At 38.5% G+C, this 21,238-nt stretch overlaps 1 protein-coding gene and 2 long non-coding RNA genes across 4 annotated transcripts; 2 read left to right on the plus strand and 1 right to left on the minus strand.

The window, feature by feature from the left end:
* The first annotated feature begins 1,916 nt into the window (after positions 1-1,916).
* LOC147754195 (uncharacterized) lies at positions 1,917-7,958 on the plus strand. 2 transcript variants are annotated; one of them, XR_015316852.1, is made up of 2 exons: positions 1,917-2,167; positions 6,929-7,958. It is a non-coding gene; the product is annotated as an uncharacterized LOC147754195 (long non-coding RNA). The 2 variants fall into 2 exon arrangements; XR_015316851.1 differs by lacking the exon at positions 1,917-2,167 and adding an exon at positions 2,670-2,825.
* Positions 7,959-10,879: 2,921 nt separating this feature from the next.
* On the minus strand, positions 10,880-13,911 carry Lamtor2 (Late endosomal/lysosomal adaptor, MAPK and MTOR activator 2). The gene is made up of 4 exons (XM_022814453.2): positions 13,618-13,911; positions 13,005-13,080; positions 12,611-12,697; positions 10,880-11,902 (listed from the first exon to the last, which is right to left on the minus strand). The coding sequence occupies exons 1-4, from the start codon at positions 13,689-13,691 to the stop codon at positions 11,756-11,758; spliced, it is 384 nt and encodes a 127-aa protein (XP_022670188.1). The 5' UTR covers positions 13,692-13,911; the 3' UTR covers positions 10,880-11,755.
* A 111-nt stretch (positions 13,912-14,022) lies between these two features.
* LOC111254027 (uncharacterized) lies at positions 14,023-18,724 on the plus strand. The gene is made up of 3 exons (XR_002674892.2): positions 14,023-14,332; positions 18,174-18,234; positions 18,599-18,724. It is a non-coding gene; the product is annotated as an uncharacterized LOC111254027 (long non-coding RNA).
* Positions 18,725-21,238: the final 2,514 nt, after the last annotated feature.

Here is a 21,238-nt window from a genome sequence, read left to right on the forward strand (position 1 = left end):
CCATTATTATATGCTTATGAGTTGCTATTTCTAGACCACTTCAATTACTTTTAGCTTGTCTGACGCTCGCAAGGATTACCACTAAGGTTATCTGTCATTTTTTCCAATATTTATTTAATGTCCAAGGAGCTTATTTACGCCCTCGGCAGGTATCATACCTACTTCCAAAAAATGCCGTCTCACTGCATGGAGAAGTCATAATGTTCTTTGGTGTTGATGACTGTTCATAGTCAAAATCCAACACAATTTAAGAAACATTCCACGCACGCACACATAGGTAGTGTTACAACTACTGAATTCAACAACATCAAAATGGAACAAGCCAACTACATTAGGCTGCATTAAATTGAATCTATACGCCACCAATTTCCGGTCGAGCACGAGTGCGGCTGACATCGGCACCACGTATTCCTCTGCCGTCTGATCTGTCGTTTTGACGAATCCTCAAATTAAATCAGTGCGACTATACAGACGTTTTAAGTACCTGGCGGGAATAGACTGTGACTGCCTGTCATTTAACGTCCGTCCATGAATCCGTAGCGATCCAGAGTCGGTCTCAGTCAGAGAGGTATCGGCTTCGTAAATACTGCCACAGCATATAGCTATCGTCTAGCAAAGCAGCATTGGTCGTCAGAAAGAACAAAAGAAAAAACAAACTTTTTTCGCGAGGGCAAATTGTTAGTAGCAAGGACGCGTTTAGCAAGTATGTAAGATGTGAGTGACGAGATAAGTCAAACAACGACCTCGGTCGTGTTGAGGGATTTACCCTTCGCATCCGGTCTGACACGCATTTGGCAAGCGTGACTTGATTTGAGTTGCTTCGTTCGGCCAGCATAGGAAATGTGATAAAAGTTGTCGCACAGAATCACAAACGAAGCACCAGACTAAATTAATAATATACACTTCGGCTAAGAAACAATATTTTGACCCAGCAGTCCATCATATCATGTTTGCTTGTGGGGAAATCGTAAGAGCTTTCGTCAGTTCATAGCAGACATTAGCAGTGTAAAACTCGAAACAGTCACAAAGAGTCCAATGCTGTTAAGTAGGTGCTATTCAAGCATCGTTGTCAACCGGTACCCTCTAGAAATTCTGCTAAATATAGCGGGTTGAGACATTTTGCTTATGGTTCACAAACTTTTTACAGAACTGCAGATAGATATTGGTCTATGAAAGGCACACACGACGTTTAATAATTTTGTTTTTCAACAGATATAATTGTTCGTCATACTATTCTATTCGCCAGCCCCATGAACTGTAGCCATTATAACGTATGGTGAAATACCTTCTCATATTCTTTGAGCGAGGTAGTCATGGTTTCACTACATCCGACTTACTAATTGAAACGTGAAAGTTGAATTTATGGCCAAATCGAATTAAAAGGTTACAAAAGATAATGCACCCGTAGCAAATTAATTATGGTTAGATTATTTTTGCCATCAGAAAGTAATATTCCATTACTTTTTTCCGCTCGTTTGACTTCGCAAAGGTAATATATTTAGCAGAAGTCTATGTGATCATATATGCATGATCATTGTTTCCATTTATATGCCAATTCCAACGATCATCGGAATTTTTCTGCATGATGGCTTTTGGTCAAGGTGCCCTTGAATCAACTGATCATCACTGTTATCAATATTGTAATCAGTCACTCTATTACCTAGTTCGTAATGCAAAAAACCCCATTACACATGTTGCTTCGAGGACAAGATGTGTGATGAACTTACACTCACTCTACCTTGCCTTAGTAGGCGATGCTGAACTAACTAGATCAATGTCGTCCTAGCATTGAATTGGCTTTTTATCCTTTATTTGTCTCTTCTTCTAGAGCCGTTCTGAGTAACTCAAGAGCGCGGCATTTGTCGCTGAGCGCAGTGTCATGGCCACAATCGTAATACTAAACACGTAATACACATATTTATGAGTGATGATGTCATATAACGATCGTGTATATTTGGCCATCGCTGCGGCTCGCCAGTGTCGCTGCCCATACGCTAGTTGCTGTCGGCCATTTTGCTAAAGTTAATCGTTGGGTTTTATAAGATAGTCGATGTTCTATTGAGTTAAGAACGGTCGTTGATTCGTTCGCAGACTTGGGCTTTCCGTGTTCGGTACTTCGGTTCAGCGTAACGTTGCATTACAATCATATGACCGTCGTCCAAATAAGGTAAGACAGTAAGAGCAACGGCGACAATTGCTAGTCCTGTAACAACGATTTTAGTGGCAGTATTACAGATGGAGTAGAGATAGATTAGAAATAAGAACGAGAGCCAGCTAGACAAACACTTATAGATGACGTCGTCGTTAAGGGGGCCACAATCGGTGTCATCGTTGTTGTGGCCAGTGGTCTCTGATTCCTTTCCTCGTGTCGGTTTGGCCCATGGAGCAACAGCGTCAGCGAAGGGGATGATGGTGATCAACAATAGCGAATCGATTGGAAATGTGCCTTTATCGAGAACCCCATGACTAAGCGAGAATGTGTTGATATTGCATTCAATAAATCTGTTGTTTAGCCATTGATTATAAGCGCAATAAAAACGTAGACAGTACGAAACTAATTTGCAGTGGCTGATAAAAAAAAATTGATCCAGCTCGTACAGTTGCTGATCTGTTATGTACGTTTCAACGGTTCGCAACTACCAGCCTCTCTTAATTTTATGCGTAAGGCGGGCTATATATTGCACTTGAATACTCACATAATTATATTATTTTATTATTTAGTGTAATATTTTACACTAGAATAATTCGTGTCAACGCTGAAAATAGATATATTGGATACAAAAAAAAACAGGCGCTTGACGGATAGGACTTCCAGGAATATAAAGGTATGAAATATAAGTATATATTTTGCTATAACATTGAACTTGAATATTTGTGAATTTATGTGCGTTCTTCATTACAATTAGAAAATGGTCATACGGAAACATTTTTATATTACTGCTTGAACCTTTCGACAGAACCTTAAAAGGTATGTACGCAGCATTCGTACTTCATTAAATTAGATCTGAATAATAACGTGTTTCAGAATAAAAGAAAAAAGAACCACAAACATTTCACAAACTATTATTTCAGGAGTGGTACTCAAGGTAATATTAGTGCTACATACTTCGTGTCATAAGTATCAGCCGCCAATTACAGGGCTAAGCAAGTATATCGTATCCGAATTATAGGACGACTATGCATCTTATGTTTTTTTGCAAGGATATTTTTCAGATTACTGAAGTCGAGATATAACCTAGTTGGTAATAATACAATGTTCCAAATTTCTTCGCATATATTCAACGTGGCGTCCATCCTGTAATGGACAAATGGCCTCTAGCGCAGTACTTGTTAAAGTGTTTGAGCTACTAAAAAAAAAGGAGATCTTCAAATTTCAGAATGTCTAATTTTCCAGCTTTGTTACCGAGGGTTGAATAAACGCAGGTTTATACATATGCCTTGAAAAAGACACACTAATATACTAAAAAAATACTATTTTTACCGTAATATAAGGTGTTAAGTAATGCTGAGCATATATAACTGTCTCTTTTGCTCAAACGTTATTTGTGGTTCACCTAGGACGGTACGAAAATATTGCGTCACTATCAAAAATGTACTAGAAAAATGTATATAAAAACTGTAATCAGGACCCTTTCACCTCGATGATACTTATGCCAAAACTTACCTTAATTACCATTTTGATATTAGCCGTATGTGTAATTGCACAAGGATCGCTGCCGAACAGTGCTGGATAATCGTGGAGCAGCTTTCAATAAACACGCTACGGCCTACAGGCAAGGCTGCACAATCCTACACCACAAAAGTCCTAAGGCGTTCCTCTCGATCTGTCCTGTATTTTTATTACACCTTAGAGATACACCTGCTGAACTGAGTTTCGGCTAAAAATTGTCCCCGCTGGCCTGACGTCGATCGAAAATTTCCTCGACTCCTCCAGCTACACGCACTTCGACGGCGTTCGTAAGTGCACTGGGATTTGCGCGAAATGCGACCGGACGTGCAAATGCATAAGTAGTCGAAATTCGTTCAGTGTCGACGATCGCGGCGCCAGTAGAGTCCAATACGCTTGTGGTAATCACCGTAGTGTATATCAAGGTGATGCTACTGGTAACACTATGACACTAATTCTGGTACGCGATGCTGACACTGACCGCGGCTGTACAGTCTCTCCGAAAGAATACGGTGGCGTTTACGTGCAGCGGCAATGAGCCGATTTTCGGTGAGGCGGTTCTACGCGTGCAATAGCAGCATCATCATCATTATGATCACAAGTGTACCACGAGGAGCAGCAAAACAGCTATAAGACGAAAGCAGCAGCGGCGGCGGCGGCGGCAGCAGCAGCAGCGCGTACGTAACTTAGTTACGCGCGCAAGAAAAGACGCATCATCCACTGCTAACGCCATTACCGGAGCCGTCAGTTCTCCTACGTATGCCATTCCAATTTTGTGAAAGCTCCAGTAACCAACGACACGCTGCCGATTCGCCATCACCACCAACGCCTATGACTGCCGTTAGCGTCGACAATACATGAGGTAGTTTCGTACGTTCGGCAACACATCGGTGGGTGACGAACAGAGCCCCAATGGAGCAAATACGCGGGCGGTAGATTTTCGCTTGCTATTAATATCAAGAAACAATTAACGATACGGTTGTCGATAAACACGATACGTTTCATGATTGTCTCAAATAGCAAAGGTTATGTAGGTTTTTTTAGATGTGCATCCTGCATATTTGCCAGTGTGTCACAGCTCACAAGCTTTCAAGGCTGCAATGTTAAGCAAAATATTACACCGGAGATCGCATGATCGGTTTTAGCGTGGCAGCAAAAAAATGTCCATAATGTTAAGTTTATGAATAGTGAAATTTTATGGCTCCGATGTAAGGACATCTTTTTTTTAGGATCGTCTACTACAACTAGCTAAAGCTTGAGTTAGTTAAGAAACTATTCATTCAGAAATTGCGATTTGTTATACCATTGACATCTTGATATTCTGCCCCTGTAAGATGATGTCTTTTGATATTGGAGAAATACGGCTACCTGGACCTACCGCACCCGCACCCGCACCCTAAAACAACAGAAGGCTTCATTTCGCAGAAACCCCATCATAGGTCATAATATTGTTCGCTTTTGGATTTCATGTCCCCTTCTGTTATGGTCCATTCTTCATAAACCGTTGTAGATACGGCTCGAAAAATCACACAGCCCCCTGGCGATAAAATTATGAATCACGCTTGTAAAGATAATTTCCTATACACTCAATGGTTAATCCTTACTCAAAAACGCTTTATGCGTATTGAAGAAAAACTTGCTTGGGTTGTTTTGGAAAAGAAAGTAACTTTTTTGATTAATCTACCACAGGGTTGGGTCGTTTTTGGAGCCCATGAAGTGTACAACACAAAGCCCTAGAGCAAGGAACCTTTTAGCCAAACGGAATGAAATTGCTCCAAAAATATTTCTATTTATATTCCTACTTGCAAAATAAACAGGAGGTTTGATAAGAACATTTTATTTATATTCTCTACTGCTAAATTTAATACCATATGTCCAAAATTATTAAGTAGCTCCCTGAAATATAAAACAAAGCGAAAGATAAATTCTAATTAAAATTTATATCTTCTTAGGTGTTTCTAGGAGTTCAATAGGCAAACAGGTTGCCACTGTACCATCATGGGTTAAAACATTGCTTTATCATACGCTAAGTATGTGAAGAACGCTAGGTTTAACTTGCAAATACCAATAGTCGTATTAAAAGTAGCAACTTTAAACGTCGCGCCCTAAGGCCGTAGGACTCGATCTCTTTAAGTTATTCAGCCATATGAAATAAAGTTTGAAATACAACGCAACCTTAACAGAATTCATAGCTGGAAAAGGCTGCGGTGAGATGCTGACGCTCTCTACGCTAGTAATAATCACACTAATAATAGCGTTTAATTTAAGGTTTGTAATGAATGAACAATCGAATGGTGTATACAAATAAGAGATAGTCATTCTGTAAATGTGTAATGCCTAAAGAAATGCGAGAAGTTGAATTATAGTTTGGACTAGAGTACACTCGAACGTGTTTGTCCATGTGTCTGCTGTCCATGTGTTTACACTATGTTGTAACGTTAGATGCTATGTTACATCTAGTTTTAATAGTATGTGCTAGCTGTGTAACAAAAGGCCGCCTTACATTTAAAAACAATCCCATGGTATAACCTCCAACGCTAGCCGGTCAGTCAGCTCACACTCGACTCATCAAGATACTCGCAAAGCAGAAATTTCACACAATATTAAGACAATGCAGCCCAGGACCTGCAGCGGTATTCGGTTATTCCAGGACGTCGAAGCAAAGATTAACTGCAGAAGCTTTGCACCACGCAGTGTGCGGCCCTTACGGATATATTACCGGCGATGAGTTGGACGTCTATTGACCATGCAGAAAGCTACAATACTTCATCTGAGGCAACTACTCAACCGTGCTTAACATTCGGTGTTATTCATATTTATATATGTATCGCTCGCTTGATTTTCATACAGCATCCAGCAATTTCTGTTTATAATTCTGCCGGCAACGCATCCGAATAGCATACCACTCTGACGGTGGCCATATTTTATTCTGCGATACTATTGTGAACAAAAAAAAGGGTACCCTAGTAGTTACCTGGTCCATATTCAGCTTCACGCATATAAATTTTCATCAGTAATCTGTTTAAACTGCATTATGATTGTTAAATTCATAGAGCAGTCGTTGATAGCAGAAGAAGGGACAATTGAAATTTCTCGCAAAAGTACTGCGTGCAATGATTACATGGCAAACCAAAACCTGTCTGTTTATACCTGGTCTTGTCCATCCTTTCCCCTACTGCCCCACTCACCCCTGCATTTACTCTTAAGTTTCGTCTCTTCTCATGACTTTTACGACCGTATGCTCCCACACGGTGTATGCAGGGGCCCTTTTGATCCTGTTGTGCCTGTTATTGTCGTCGTCGCTACAGGAGACCGAGTCATTGGCAGTTACCAGTTTGTCGATTTGCCCATTGAACACGCGACGATGGACGCGACTAACCTGGCGGGAGCGACCCACGCAAGAACGAGCCGCTGTTCTATATGTCGACATTGCTTTCGCTGCTGCTGCCGCTATTGCCGATGCTGTAGCAGCAGTACCAGCACGCGCAAAACAGCACACAGCATCTTTAGCGACACTGGCACTGTTATTCCGTTGAGTAGAAGTAACCTTGCGATCGTCGTCGATCCCAAATACATAAACATATCCTGCTATATGCGAACGCATACATCGCTATCAGTAACAGCGACGAAGCGACTCAGCGGAGTAAAGCAGACCACAAGAGTTCAAAGCAAAAGATCCGTCTGCCACCATCCACTATCAGCGCGATCAGAATGACCGTAGTCACCATCATCATCATCACCGCCATAAAAACCGGACGAATAAAACAGTGAGAGCAACAACAAGGACAACAGCAGCATCTGTATTGCAGTTTGACTTACTTCGTTAAGTGCGATATTTCGGCCTAACACAATTCAGCGCATCCGACAAACGCCTACGACTGAAAAAGTCCCAGTTCCGGAAGCTAGATGGAGCCACCGGATAGATACGCCCATCACAATATTTCAAGGGTGTATGTACGATAGTAAAGACGGTGTTGTTGCAATCGAGATAGTAGCGCCATGTTGCAGCCAGAATATAGCCGTTGCGTGACTTCTATTATACGCCGCGGTAGACCTTCTTGTCGATATGGGTATGAAACAACATACGTGAGCGCTATTGCGGCCTGGCTCACCAACAAGAGCTGCCATTATTATTGTTGTTGCTGTGGTAATTGTTAATGTTGGTACTATCGTAGGGGGTGGTGGGCGTCTGTCGCTGCAACCGCCAGCGCTGTTCGATCCGTTTGGATGAACTGTTAACATCATTCTTGTGAATAAAGATAAAGTATGAAAAAGCGAACGAAAAAAAGCACGTTTTTACTCGTTTATTCGTTTAGGGGGCATTCGCGTAGGGGACCAGAGCAAGTAAAGCAGGGACATAATGAAAACGCAGCAACAATAGCCGGTTCAATCAAGTTGAACGATAAATAAGGTGAACATGAACAGCAGAGTACCGAGAAAACAGAAGAGATCCATTTAAAAAGCTAATTATCAATAAGATGGTGGTGGTGGTGGTGGTGGTGGTAATGTTAATGACTTCTGAAGTCTGGACGGTACCATATGTACGAGATAACAGTTCCATGCTCATGTATGAGCCAAGTTAAACTGAAGGAATAAATACAAATATTGATTTGATATGGGTGCGTTAATGATACCCAACAGGAATGGGTTCTGAAAAAATAACGTGGATAGGTCTATAGTTTATTATTACATACTCTTATATATTTTTTCGCCGGACGTCAAAATAACTCTGTAGTAGCAGTTAACATTTTGGGGGATACCAAATATCTTCTATATGTGCGAAAGTGAAACACACGATCAGTGCTTCCACTCACAATTACAGGTCCCCTAAGAGAATCTATTCATATTCAGCCTTCTAGAACCTTCGAGTATAATAAAAAAAAGCGTCATAGCTTTTAATCTCTCAAATATGGCAACATGATGAAGCTCCTCAGGAACTGGTCGAGTATTGTAAGCACATTAGAGTTATTTTACTACCTTCTCAAATCGCCTAAGGGCCCTCTCCGAGAAATCTAACTTTTATTCCTTAATACAAACGACGTTTTGATCGTCTTTCATGATTTATTTCTTGTTTCTATTATCGATTTCATCCACCCCAAGACCAATCCAATGACTGCTGGGGCAATTTACTGTTAGATTACAATATCCTTCCTGGCTGCAAGGGCAATTTTAATATCTCTTCGACCCGCTGCTATACAGGAAACTGTATAAGTGGTTAATTTTATCTTCACACAAACTTCTATGCATCGTTGAGAGAGGATACTGTTAATTCCTTGTTTCATACGGCCTAAAAAATAAACGTTTTAGTTTTTTTTTTCCCTTAGTATAGTAGCTTTCGATAGCGCTTTATGAATTTCATGATCCAACTAACACCTTGCACCTTACTACAGGCTCTATTCTACTTTAGCTTTCTTTATTGGAGTAAGGCTTGACAATATGCAAAAGATCAAAGGATTAAAAAGAAAATCCGAAACTGCTTTGTTAATATTGAGATACCATACTTTATCAAAGGATTTTGTCGAGAGCAATCAATGTTGTTTGGTAGCGTACATGATACTCACGGTTATTTGCAGCCCCCCCCTAATATTAAAACATAATTTTTTTTCAGCCCGAGCTTTCTAGTTAGGTCATGTTAAAGTTTAGTTCTGAAAAATGCGTAGTTTTAATTCTGTTTACACTATGAAAAGTATTGACCGGAAGACACACAAAGAATTACCCATACTGTAAAAATTGGAGAAAAAAAACTTTAATAATTACCTACACACTGGTCAATCGAAGAAGGGGTTGAGAATCTACTATCTAGAAACTTTGTCGTTCAACTCGGTCTTTAAAGTCTACTTTGAAGCTAATACTGACGTGACAAAACGTTTACCTCAGGATCTTGTAGCGGCATATATATTTTGTACATACAATGGTTGTAGGTCACTTTTGTGGAATGAAAAAATTGTCTCAAGTTAACTACTGTTATTGAATTATAATCCGGTTTAAACAATTACATCCGTAAAAATTACTCTCGAGTAGAAAGCGGCCTTTCTTTCTTAAGAATAAGTGATGATTGATTTGAGGCGCAATACTACGATACAATATTGAGGTTCAAAAATCAAATCGAAGCATAGCAAACAAAAAAATACTAATTCACTCTAGTGAACGAGAAATCTTCTTTGATGGCAGCAAACCGAGAACGCAGGTTGAGACGATCGTCGTCGGATTGTCAAATAGCAATAAGCAGAGGACCTAATTGTAGGGAAGGGAGGGAGCTCCGTGGGGTCAAGTCAGTATGGTAAAAATTTATATGTGACAAGCACTTAAAGATAAACTCGCAGACTGCTTTTTGTCACGATGGGTTAGCCCCCCTTCTCCCTCCTCTCTAGAAGATCTACGCAGAACCATTAGAGAACATAAATTATTAATATTCTCTGAAGTGTATATAACTATCTCAGGAAAATAGTGCGTGACAGCAACTGCCTTGATTGAAGAGCTAAAGATCTTTACATGTAACTGAAATTCAACGTTATCGTTCCATGAGTAAATGATAATAACTGATCGGAGAGTACCGAAATTTTACTCACTGATTATATGAAAATTTTAATAGAAATAGTTGAATTTTCATAACTTTTCATAAAATAAATCAAATTTGGTCACAGGATGTCGAAGGCATTGACAAAGTATTCTATGTAATGCTTAACAAGGAAGAATTAATCCGTAAGGTTACCAGGAAGTTCAGGATTAAGGAGGACTAATTATATTTAATATGTTTGAGACATAACGTCTGTTTTTGGAGCAAAACAGAACCCAGCCGGGCCTTTCCGAGTTTCTACTTCTCAAAATCATTCTTTCATTGACTATAAAATAATAATAATAATCTTTATGGGAAATGAATTTCGGATAAATCGATGGAGAGGTTAAACATTATCTAACACAAGGAAAACACAGGTAATAATTAGACATTAATTAGGCTACCGTTGAGCGCAGTTCCTGAAAAAAGTATATCCTGCACAAGCTATCCGATACGTCAATGATTCAAGTTCATGCAAGATATATAGTAACAACACAGCCAAGCCCTGCTTCTTCCAGCTCTTATTTGCGGTAACCCTAAATTAACAAAAACTGTATTTTATGCCCTACAATACCAGTTCATTAGTGGAAGCAGTGCACGGGTTACCCAGGAGCAACGAGCTACACAGAAGTAATACTTAAAGGGATAAGGAAGTATTCAGGATTCAGCAGAGTTCTTTAATGATCGGTTTCTCAGGTATTTGTATATTAGAAGATACAATTATTTAAGCAGTCAATTATCGCGTGCAGCTGAAAAGGCGCAAAAGCACAAATAAGCCGACGTGCCATGCAAAATATAAGCTACAGTGGTAATTTCAGCCGAAAAGTTAAACTGTGGACCTTCTGAACAGCGAAGCAAAATTGTGATCGCGTCGGACAACATATTTTTAATAAATTGCTGTTGCTATAGATTTTCTGAAATAATCGAAGTTGCGCGAATGTAATTACTAACGGGCTCCATTGTTTGGCATAGCCAACGACATGAATAGTATCATGCTATGATGCGAACGGTATTATTCACTAGAATAATAAATAGCGGATACCTACTTCGTCCTACCAAACTTCTGATAATACACTGGTAATTTATTTTAATATTTTACAAAATACTAAGACGAAATCGCTGCCACTTATAACCGTAAACCAGGCGAATCTGGTTCGTCTTTGGATTAATAGGTGTGATTATTGCATTACGTAGTTTTGTGCTTAAGGCAATCTATCATGCATATTTAATCGCCGACTTCGATGTTTCTAATCATACATTATCTATAAATATATTCGATATTGAAAGAAGCACTAAACAAGTAGGCTCTTCAGAGCACTTGCTTAGAGTACAAGCTGCGTGGCCATCTCACACTTATGTAGTATCATGGCTTTTTGTCATTCGTCGCAGTTGGAATTTAAGTTCATCAGTTGAACAGTTGAGGCTCCGTTTAAAATTGAATAATATTGTAGGTCCATGGGATGCTTTTGCTAAGGCATAATCTGGACACCGAAAACCTGCATTTGAATAATCTTTTTTTTTTCATTTGGCAGTTACGAGTTGCCGATTTGCAAAAGAGGTCCTTCGAGATGCAAAGTTAATGCGTGGGCCTTAGCTCGAATCATACCAGCGTCGACATCCTTCGAAGCGCACAGACATAACAATAAACCAGCAACAGGAGTGATCAACACACATCCTTCCTGGAAATAGCAAATTAGCAAAGTTTCAAATTATGGACCTGCTTTCACTTTAAAAATGCTGAACAACGTGCTCAAACGCACCACGATAAACATCGCGTGTCTGAAAGAAAAAAGTGACTAGTAGATAGTGACTTAATGAGAAAGATCAGATTGAAATGATTGTTGCGTGTCATGAAAAGCACTCTTAAAATACTATATAAAAAAGGGTGGAAAATCAGTCAAGCAAAGAGAGTACTTTCACATTTAAACACCGTAACTACTGCAGCTAGACTGTTTGAAATCAGGCGTATACTTATAACTGCTCTAAATGTTGAACAATCGCATTCTGCTTCGAAACCATTGCTGAAATCTTCTTCACCGGCGTCACTACTGAATTAATTCACCATTATTATATGGGGTCCCGAAAAACGACTGGTTATAAGTGTTACGTTGGCTTTTTAGTGGCTTTGTCATTATAGTTAGTACTATCATGTGCTCGTGTGTTTCAGAAAATTCCGTTTTCCTAATAATTGCCCAATACATTTATTCCACACAGGGTCAATCCTATGAATGTAATGAACGCTTAATCAGCACAAGCCCTGGCGTATAAACTATCGGAACTGTTGCTTTCTGTAGGACAAAGAAGTAGCCCCACCTATTAGCACTACAGGTTTGAAGAGAACTTCTATATATTTACTTGAATGGCTAACATGTAAAAATGTCACTAACCTCTAGTTCAATGATCACTTGTCGTAAACGATCGTCATTGAGTCCCCCCTTGCCTTCCTGCTCGTTAAGCCCCCATACTGAACTTAGCTGCAATAACATACATACAGAGTACAAGGTCGTATTTGTAAAACTATAGGTTATGGAAGGAAAATTATAAAGAATCTCATCGAACAGCCCTGCTGAATAAGATAGCGGTAGAAAAATTGCGTCCTGAAAAAAAACCCTTCTTAAAGCTGATATACAGATTTAAAAACGTCAAGCCATACTTCTTTAATACTCCGGACTACCAGTTCAGCACCTAGGTACTAAGAAAAATGCACTCAATATTGGGCGAAAGTGACTAGTATACGCATTACCCTAACACTGATGTGTCTGTGTGACAACGACGACATACCAGAGCTGCTGTTGTTTTCGCTTCTCTTTCGGCATATCCAGCGTATGCCATAAGAACACCTTCAGAGTTGAGTAACCTTGAAAGGGTGTGCGCAAAAACGTATAACTTAATCAAAGTTGTCCAAGCAATTAACATTACCTTACTCAATACGTCTCAAGTTGTTTTCCTTCGACACTTGGATCCCAATCACACGCGCGTCGAGAACAAAGACTGTAGATTTCTTAAAACGATATATGTAGGTGAGCCTTGAAACTAGGCCATCTAAGCAAGTGAAATGCATGTGAAATAGGCATTTAGTAGACGTTAAGCTATAGGCGCACACTTGCTTCTAGAAGAGACAACCTAGAAGCTATCACGTGAAATCTCAATAAAACGTACATTAACATAGTTAGAATTCAGCTCAATAGGTTGATGGGTAAATACAGATGTGGTAAAAAGAAGGTTTGCCTTGATTTCACATTTATCACCATGTGAAAACAGTACCTTAGGGAAATGTTGTCGGATATTTTTTTAGCATACGTACATTTCGCACGAGTATGTGTTTCCACTAAATATACGCACGACCATCTACATAGTACTCACATAATTAAACGATAACTTAAAGTAAACTCACAGTGTGCTGATAACTCCACCAGTATTTGCCTGCGACAAAACCTTGACGAGTGCCTGTGTTCGCAACATTGCCATATCCTTTCGACTCGCGCCGATTATTGAACTACTATTCCTACTATAAGGACCGGCTCGGACACCACTGTGTCATCAACCTCTAACAAAAGCTACAGCGACAGCCTGCATACACAAAAACAACTAAAAGGTGCTCTAATGTCACAGTATTCAACTGCGAGTATTGGCCTTTCGCTCTCGACTGACGACCAGTTTGTTACTATTTATTACAAGATTTGAAGTCAATCAGCTGGTCTATGTATCTTTAACTCTCTCTTAGTCTGTCTCTTTGTTTGTATCGAACGGTCACTGATGACAGTGATCTTACAGACTTTGCTCCGGGCGGTTTGGGCTAATCTAATATCGCCGTCATCGCAAAAACCCGTTAGCAACAAATCCCTGTAAGTAGTTAGACGGGCAAAAATACTGATAAGAAACTAGAGGAAATAGAAAGTATAAAAGAAAATAAATATATCTGTAGCAGTTGTTATATTGTTACTGACCTTTATTTAGCTTGAACGATGTATTTTTTCATAAGAGAAATAACAAAGTTACAAAGGCTTACTAGAATTCATGGAAACATACCTATTACTCAAAACTACCTGCGCTACTTGCCTGAGTTTATTTAGGAACAAGGACTGCATTAATTACGGGCAAACAATATGGTGAGCCATAAGTGTACGAGATAACCAGCATTATGAAAAATACGTATAATCCAATATTTGAACAGAGGATTCCACTGTGATATTCTAGAGTATGCTTTACCTTTGTTACATGCCACATCCTTAAGCAACTTGCATTCTCTGTTCAGTCATTGGCATTTATATGTAATCATTGGGAGTGTTTCGCGTAAAACGTCGATACTCGATAGTTAATGTTGGCTTCGACTAAAAGAAACATTGGTTCTTGCATTGCGTTTTCTTTTTTATAAACGAGCTCAGCGCCATCCCTGTTCATTTAGCATCTAAATTGCACAACTACGAACCACGTTACTAGTATCTTGTTTTTAACTATAAAAAAAAGGTACTATTTGAAATAGCAACTTACTAACGTGAAGCAGATCAGAACACGAAAAGAAAAATGGAAACGATGCATTATACATATTCCAGCTCGCAGTTCGAAATTGCTGGTTTGTTGTTAATAGTCTTGGACAGTTTCTGCTGATCGATAACTTGCTACAACTAGCAAACTTCCTCTAGCTCACCAGATTGGCTCAAAAACGGATCTTTTCTAGTTCAAAACTTCGAATCCATTCATCCATCCATCTAACCTTAAAACTCGGTGTCTGTTTGTTTGTTTATCCGACCCGAGTCGACCCCTCAAGAAGGCCACATTGGGATTTTTAGGGGGTCGATAAAGTACCGTTCGAAATGCGCATAATATAGTGACGATTAGACGAAATCTTTTTTTTTTTCCCGGAAGCAGTTTGTTTTTCATCCTATAGAGCGCGCTGTTAATGTGAAAAACAAAATTGCGGTAATTTTTTTTTTGAGATTATCCTATGAAAAGATCTCTATGAAAAAACTGTAGGGGTAGAGGTGAACTATATTTTAGTAGAATTTCTATCGAAGTTTTTTCTATTGAGAAAATAGCAACGAAATGTTTACATGCAAATCTATGTAGGGCGGTAATAGTTGAAGCTATCGAAAGCAATCTCACCGAACTGGCTCAAAATGCAATCTATGTTTTTACATCCACTCTCAGTTTTTAACTTTTTTCCCGGAGGGCGGAAATTTGACATGACATTCCATGGGAAACGGGTTATTCTCCACACCAGCCGATTGATCCTCCTTAGTTTAGAGAACATGCGATATATGTTTTTATATTTAAAGTGGGTGTTTCGGTGAGCAAGTTGTCTTCGCCTACACAATATTACAATAAAAGTGTGTTTCGACCTAGCTTTAAGCGTTTTTTGAGCGAATTTGTGGTAATATAAAATCGGAAATATGTAGTGGCTAATACGACGAACATCCTTGTTGAGTATTGTTTTGAAGATAACGTCTAAAAATTTTTTTGGAGAAACATTAAAATATCAAAAATATTCTGTTCTACGCAAAGGACCGCGTTGGTAGCACCAATTCTTTGAAACGATCGAAACATTTTCACGAGCTATGTAAAAATGCAATACATTTATCTATAGTTAAAATTAATGCTTCGGTATAAAGAACCGAATTACTGCAACTTTGCTTAAATCAGGACATTTTTTTACATGGATGTTTAAGTGAGGAGGGTATTTCTTGGTACCAATCGAAAGCTCTCGATGGACTAAATCCAAATGTAATTATTGTTGATCTACCTATGGCTCAATTCTCGGGTTGAAAGTACCATGTGAAAGTTATAACTCAACATGATATTCTATGTGAGGGATGTTTTCTTGACAGCAACATATATATATATATATATATATATATATATATATATATATATATATATGTCTAAATTGGTATTTTTGAGAGGGAACTACGAAAACCCAATTGGTCGTTAGTTTTACCTACGTAAAGATGGAATGAACATACGTTTTGAGTGGTTTTTTAAGCCAATTTCTAACAACAGGAAATTTTAAAGCACACATTTTTGTAAAAACAGACTTGAATTTATTAAAAAAAATGTAAAGAAGGAATTTAGATATTTATTATTAAAAGTTAGATATGTATTAAAAAAATGCTTACATTTCAGTGGCATTGCGTAAAGTGGATCAGTATGCCGATCGAAACATATTAAACATTTGTTTCTTCGTTCAATATATGCTACTGCCTATTATGTTTACTATTACTATGTTTAGTAGATCTTTACTTAGTAGAATATGTAAAGAGTTACAAAAAGGAACAAAAATAAAAGACCGTTAGACCTTGGTGACGACCCGGAAAGAGAATCAACATACCAAACGAAGCATATATATAAGTATATATATGTATATATATGCTTAGTATGTTGTATTTTTTACTACTTCAAATACCTACGGAATAGTTTCTCTACCAGTTGCCAGTAAAGCTCAGTAAGAAAATAAATATATAATTTGAAACGTGTGCCAGTAAGTATTTGACTTTTCGAACAGAGCTCTGTACTTCATTATGTTTACAAAGCTATCTATCTGTCTATCTATCAATCAATCAATATCTATATCTATCTATTTATATAGATATAGATATTGATTAAATATATATATATATATCTATCTATAAACGTGTTTAAGCCGAAAACTTCTCTAAATTAACAAATGACTTTGTTTAAGGTTAATACGACTGTTAACTGTAGGCAATTGTATAAATTTTGTTTTGAAATTTATACAATTGTCTTAAAGCAATATACACAAATTATGCTGTGAAAATTTCATCTATATCTAATAAAAGCTGAGAAAAATCATCCGACATGTATCTAGTAAATTTCGCGTCTATTAAACCAGTCCTTGAAACGTTTTACAGTGGCACAAGGCTAGCTGCATCGAAAAGTTGAAAATTGTGTGAGATATAACTAGATGATAATAAAAGTGTTTAGCAAACCTAACAACTACGCTAGCTATAACAAGTGATGAAATGCTCAGTTTTCCTTGAGATTCCAGTACTATGGCGGGTAACAACCGCAACAAAGCAAATGCTGTACAGATAATGTATGATAATAAGTGGTATCCTCTTATCTTTACAAATCGTTTTACTGTACCCTTGGACCGATTTCGTGCCCTAGTTTGCAAATCTTTAATCCATGCATATAGTTAGGCTAAGGCCATCAAACCGCCCGTCGAAACTCCCACAACCATCGCTAATATGCTCGGTGTCTTCGAACATGTTTACCTATTTTCAGGTCAAAAGAGTACACGAATTAAAGTTTGGTTAAGAGAACTTTGTATTGCATTTGAGTATTGAATTAATTGAAACGTTACGAGCAGACGGAGTTTTAGACATGCTGACACCATCCAGTCTTTTAAAAAACCCTAAACGGTTAAAATAATGAGAATATCGATCTTTTGATACAAATTAATACATTTAACTATTTAACCTCGCATTCGTTAGTGCAAAAGGCGTTCGATTAACTGCTCAGGATATGCTATGTGCTCCACATAGTACATACAGCACAGTAAAATATTCTAGGCCTAGGTCAAAGGCCAACAGAACGATATTACTAATCTAGTAGACATAAAGTGGGCGTCAGGTCTGACAAATTAGTCTTAAAAAAAAAAAGGCCAAGAGTGCTATTAATGGAACAATGCATGACGATATTTTAACACTGATCCGACACGCAGACGTTGTCTTTTGCCACAAGTTCTTGAATCAAGTCGTTTCTTATGTATAAATTAACATCTTCGAATTTTTCGAATCACCTACTACGTGATTAATGTTGCCACTTCTTTAATAGTTGTGCTTGATAAAGTGTCGCAGATCTGTGTAATTTTTTCATTCAGAAATTACTACAGATAAATATAATGACACAGTAACAATTGACTCTGTTTACTATAATCTTTTTACAATAAATATTCGTTTGCTAACCTCTTAATTATTAATTTCGCCACAGTTAATTGCTAAAGGCAGAACGAATTTTCGATCAAGAAGCGCCATCGGCCTATCCCTTCAAGGTACAATAGAAGTTACTTTAAATCTATATTAGTCAGTCGATATCCGTAAATCTATCTCAGTTTAGCTCTCTGGTGATATTAATTAAACTGGCCAGCTAGTCAAGAAAAACCAAGGAGATACAATTTATTTATCTGCAGCCCCATACCTATAAATATTTCTACCTATAAATCAATTCAATACCTATAAATATTTCTACTAGCGTCTAAAAAATTCGAGTAATTATAGACGGTATTGGATCAAGTGAGATATGCTTAGATTTCCCCGACAGACAAACGAGATTGTTCGGCTCCCGCCATCTTAGACAAAAGCGAATTTCAGCTTAGCAGACCTATAAACGTCCTTCATTGTCGATGCTCCTCACAGATTTCGCCTCGCCCCATTGGCCACGTCAATGAGACAAGTTTCTGCCACACCACCTCCGTGTCGATGATCAAAACATTTTGACGCTGATTACCGGCTCCGCAGAGCACACGGGTTTAACGAACATGGTCGTTGATTGAATAAAGCTATACTTTGTAGCCATTTCCACTCCACAAGTGGACCAAAAATAGACAGGAAAAATAATAGTATCAAGTTTACACAAATGTCATTATGGCGTAGTATATATATATATATCGGAACAATGTGACCTTCTGGCAACGTCAACGACGAATGTCTTTGCTGCAACTGAATAGATGTTCCTGGACTTTTACGTCCAGTACTGTCGTTAAGTATTGCTCTAAATAAGACTGTGTATTAGCATGCTTCTGTGAGAAGGTTCCTGTTCACGTAGTCACCAATTTGTAGAAGTGTTACCAGTTAAGGGCAACTTGCTCTCTTATTGGGTTGAAGCTTTCCCTGCAGGTATGATTAGAATTACCAGACCCCCTGGCACGGTTCTAGGGAAATCATTGTTTACATATTTCTACATTCTAATGGCCACAGTATCCCATCTATTTCCAAACATGTCATGTCTCGTTCCACTAGTGTAAATCTTTTTCCCAGAACGCTAGCTTCAATTTAACTTTGCACTTCTTGCAATATTCTTCTAGTTTTTTTTTTTGCCAACTGTCGTAGTTCTTGCTAGGCTATTCGTGCATTTCAGTTACTGAAGCAGGCATTTGTATCAATAAAATAAGTCGGTAGGCATGTACACAAGGCTACGATACTGACCCTTGTTGGGTAAGCCAAGCCAAAATATGGCGATGCACATCTGTAAGCGTATGTCATGAAGGTTGATGACTTGCGTTAAACGATAACTTATAGCGAAAGTTGCCGTGCTGGTTCTAAGATCAGATTTGTGATACTGGCGTAGTTCGTGATCGTATTCACCGACCGCTGAAGTCCAGTAAAAATCGTTGCTCGGTCAAGGCAGCTAGACTCAACGGGTACTGCTGCGGACGTCGCCAGATATGACTGGCATGGAAATACATATCTAAAAATACCTGATCGCCTGACAAAAACGTACGCCCATTTAGTAACCGTATTATATATATATATATATATATATATATATATATATATATATATATATATATTATTATAAGCCATAATGTTTTCCACTGTTAGGCACCTGATTTATGCCAGTGACAATCACTTCAATGATAAAAAGTTGAATAGACTTAGACGAAACAATGTTGTATCGGAGGGTGTAGCCCACCCCCGAGCTAGAAGTACGAAGATTTACCATAGCAGAAATACGCCGACGAACCGATTCTCGGTAGAAAATAATGTTGGGACGTTATTGATGTTTTCGTTTTAACTGCCGCACAATATCGTAGACATGTGGCGTTCCCTAACGATTACGAAATCTTTCATAGAATGGTACCTCCATTACGTTGACATTTTGCTGATATATACATTAGTTAAATATCTTAAGTTTGTATCAAAGGAAGTGTTCTAACTAGATTAAACGGCGTTTCAGTAACATTTGAATGTAAATAGAGTTACTATTGCTAGTTGTCAGCCGTGTAGCCAAAGACGACTATCTCTTACCAGATTTACATATTACATACATACAGACAACTTCACACGAATTTCGCGCAGTGCTAAACATACTAGGTTAACTACAGCGGCAAGATTTGAAATCGACTGAAAATGGTGCCTTTTTATGCCGTCTCACAGCGGTTACGTGTTCGTCCTTGAACTGTGGTTCTCACGTGGCTTGCCGTCCGTAGACTTTGAACTAAAGACCGTATGACCTAAGGCAAATCTCGGAGTTATTAGCTTTTCAATGTTGATCCTTTTTTAAATTTGAATAAAGCAAGCAACAAATTACACATTTACTGATTTCGATCAGTTTTGTTTACTCTGCATAAACATTATTTGTCTCGAAAGGAAAATGAGCCTTAGCTTAGGTACATGTTATCCATGGGAGAGATATTATTATTGCCCTGTATGGAAACTGTAAACAAGTATAATGCAACAAATGAATCAGCTAAAGTCTCTTTTCAAGCCTGCGCTGATATCAAAAAAACGTAATTCTAGCAGTGTCATCAACGCTAGCCACGTTACGCATGGAAACAGACATGAAGATAATGCTCGCGCAAGTGGGAACAGCATTATCTTCATTCGTTATTAGAGTTATTATTGAGTACGCATAGAAATGATTAGTTTCTCCATTTAATTTTATAAGCGCTTATTTTTTGGGTTGGCTCGTCTGACTGGTTGGTGTTTACTACTATCGTTATCGCTAGCGCCGTTGAAGAAACACGTTTACAAACAGTCGATGAACTAGCGCGTGCATTGACGGGGCCCGAGTGACTCGTCCTCATGCCATAGAGCAGATTTATGCCGTCACGCCGCAATAGCAATGCTTACCACAGTTCGTATGGGTAATTCATCGCGAATCTGTTGCGTATCCGTTTGTATCGACCCATGTGAATGAAAGAAGTTTTTATCTTGTTTTATCTACACGCGCTGTCCGACCAGGCACCTCGCGTACGCCGCGCAAATCACACCAACGATATCTTGTTTTGTGATCCAGTTGTACTTGAAACTCATATCAGAATGGATCAAATGGTA

This window comes from Varroa destructor, unplaced genomic scaffold (assembly GCF_002443255.2).
Source record: "Varroa destructor unplaced genomic scaffold, Vdes_3.0 BEIS01000007.1, whole genome shotgun sequence".
In the NCBI taxonomy this organism is placed as follows: Eukaryota; Metazoa; Arthropoda; class Arachnida; order Mesostigmata; family Varroidae; genus Varroa; species Varroa destructor.

Coding starts and splice junctions, on each gene's coding strand:
- Lamtor2 (XM_022814453.2), bottom strand. CDS start 13,691: ATGGCAATGTTGCGAACACAGGCACTCGTCAAGGTTTTGTCGCAGGCA. Junction 13,081..13,617: donor GGTGGAGTTATCAGCACACT/GTGAGTTTACTT, acceptor CACCCTTTCAAG/GTTACTCAACTCTGAAGGTG. Junction 11,903..12,610: donor AAGTGATCATTGAACTAGAG/GTTAGTGACATT, acceptor TGCTATTTCCAG/GAAGGATGTGTGTTGATCAC.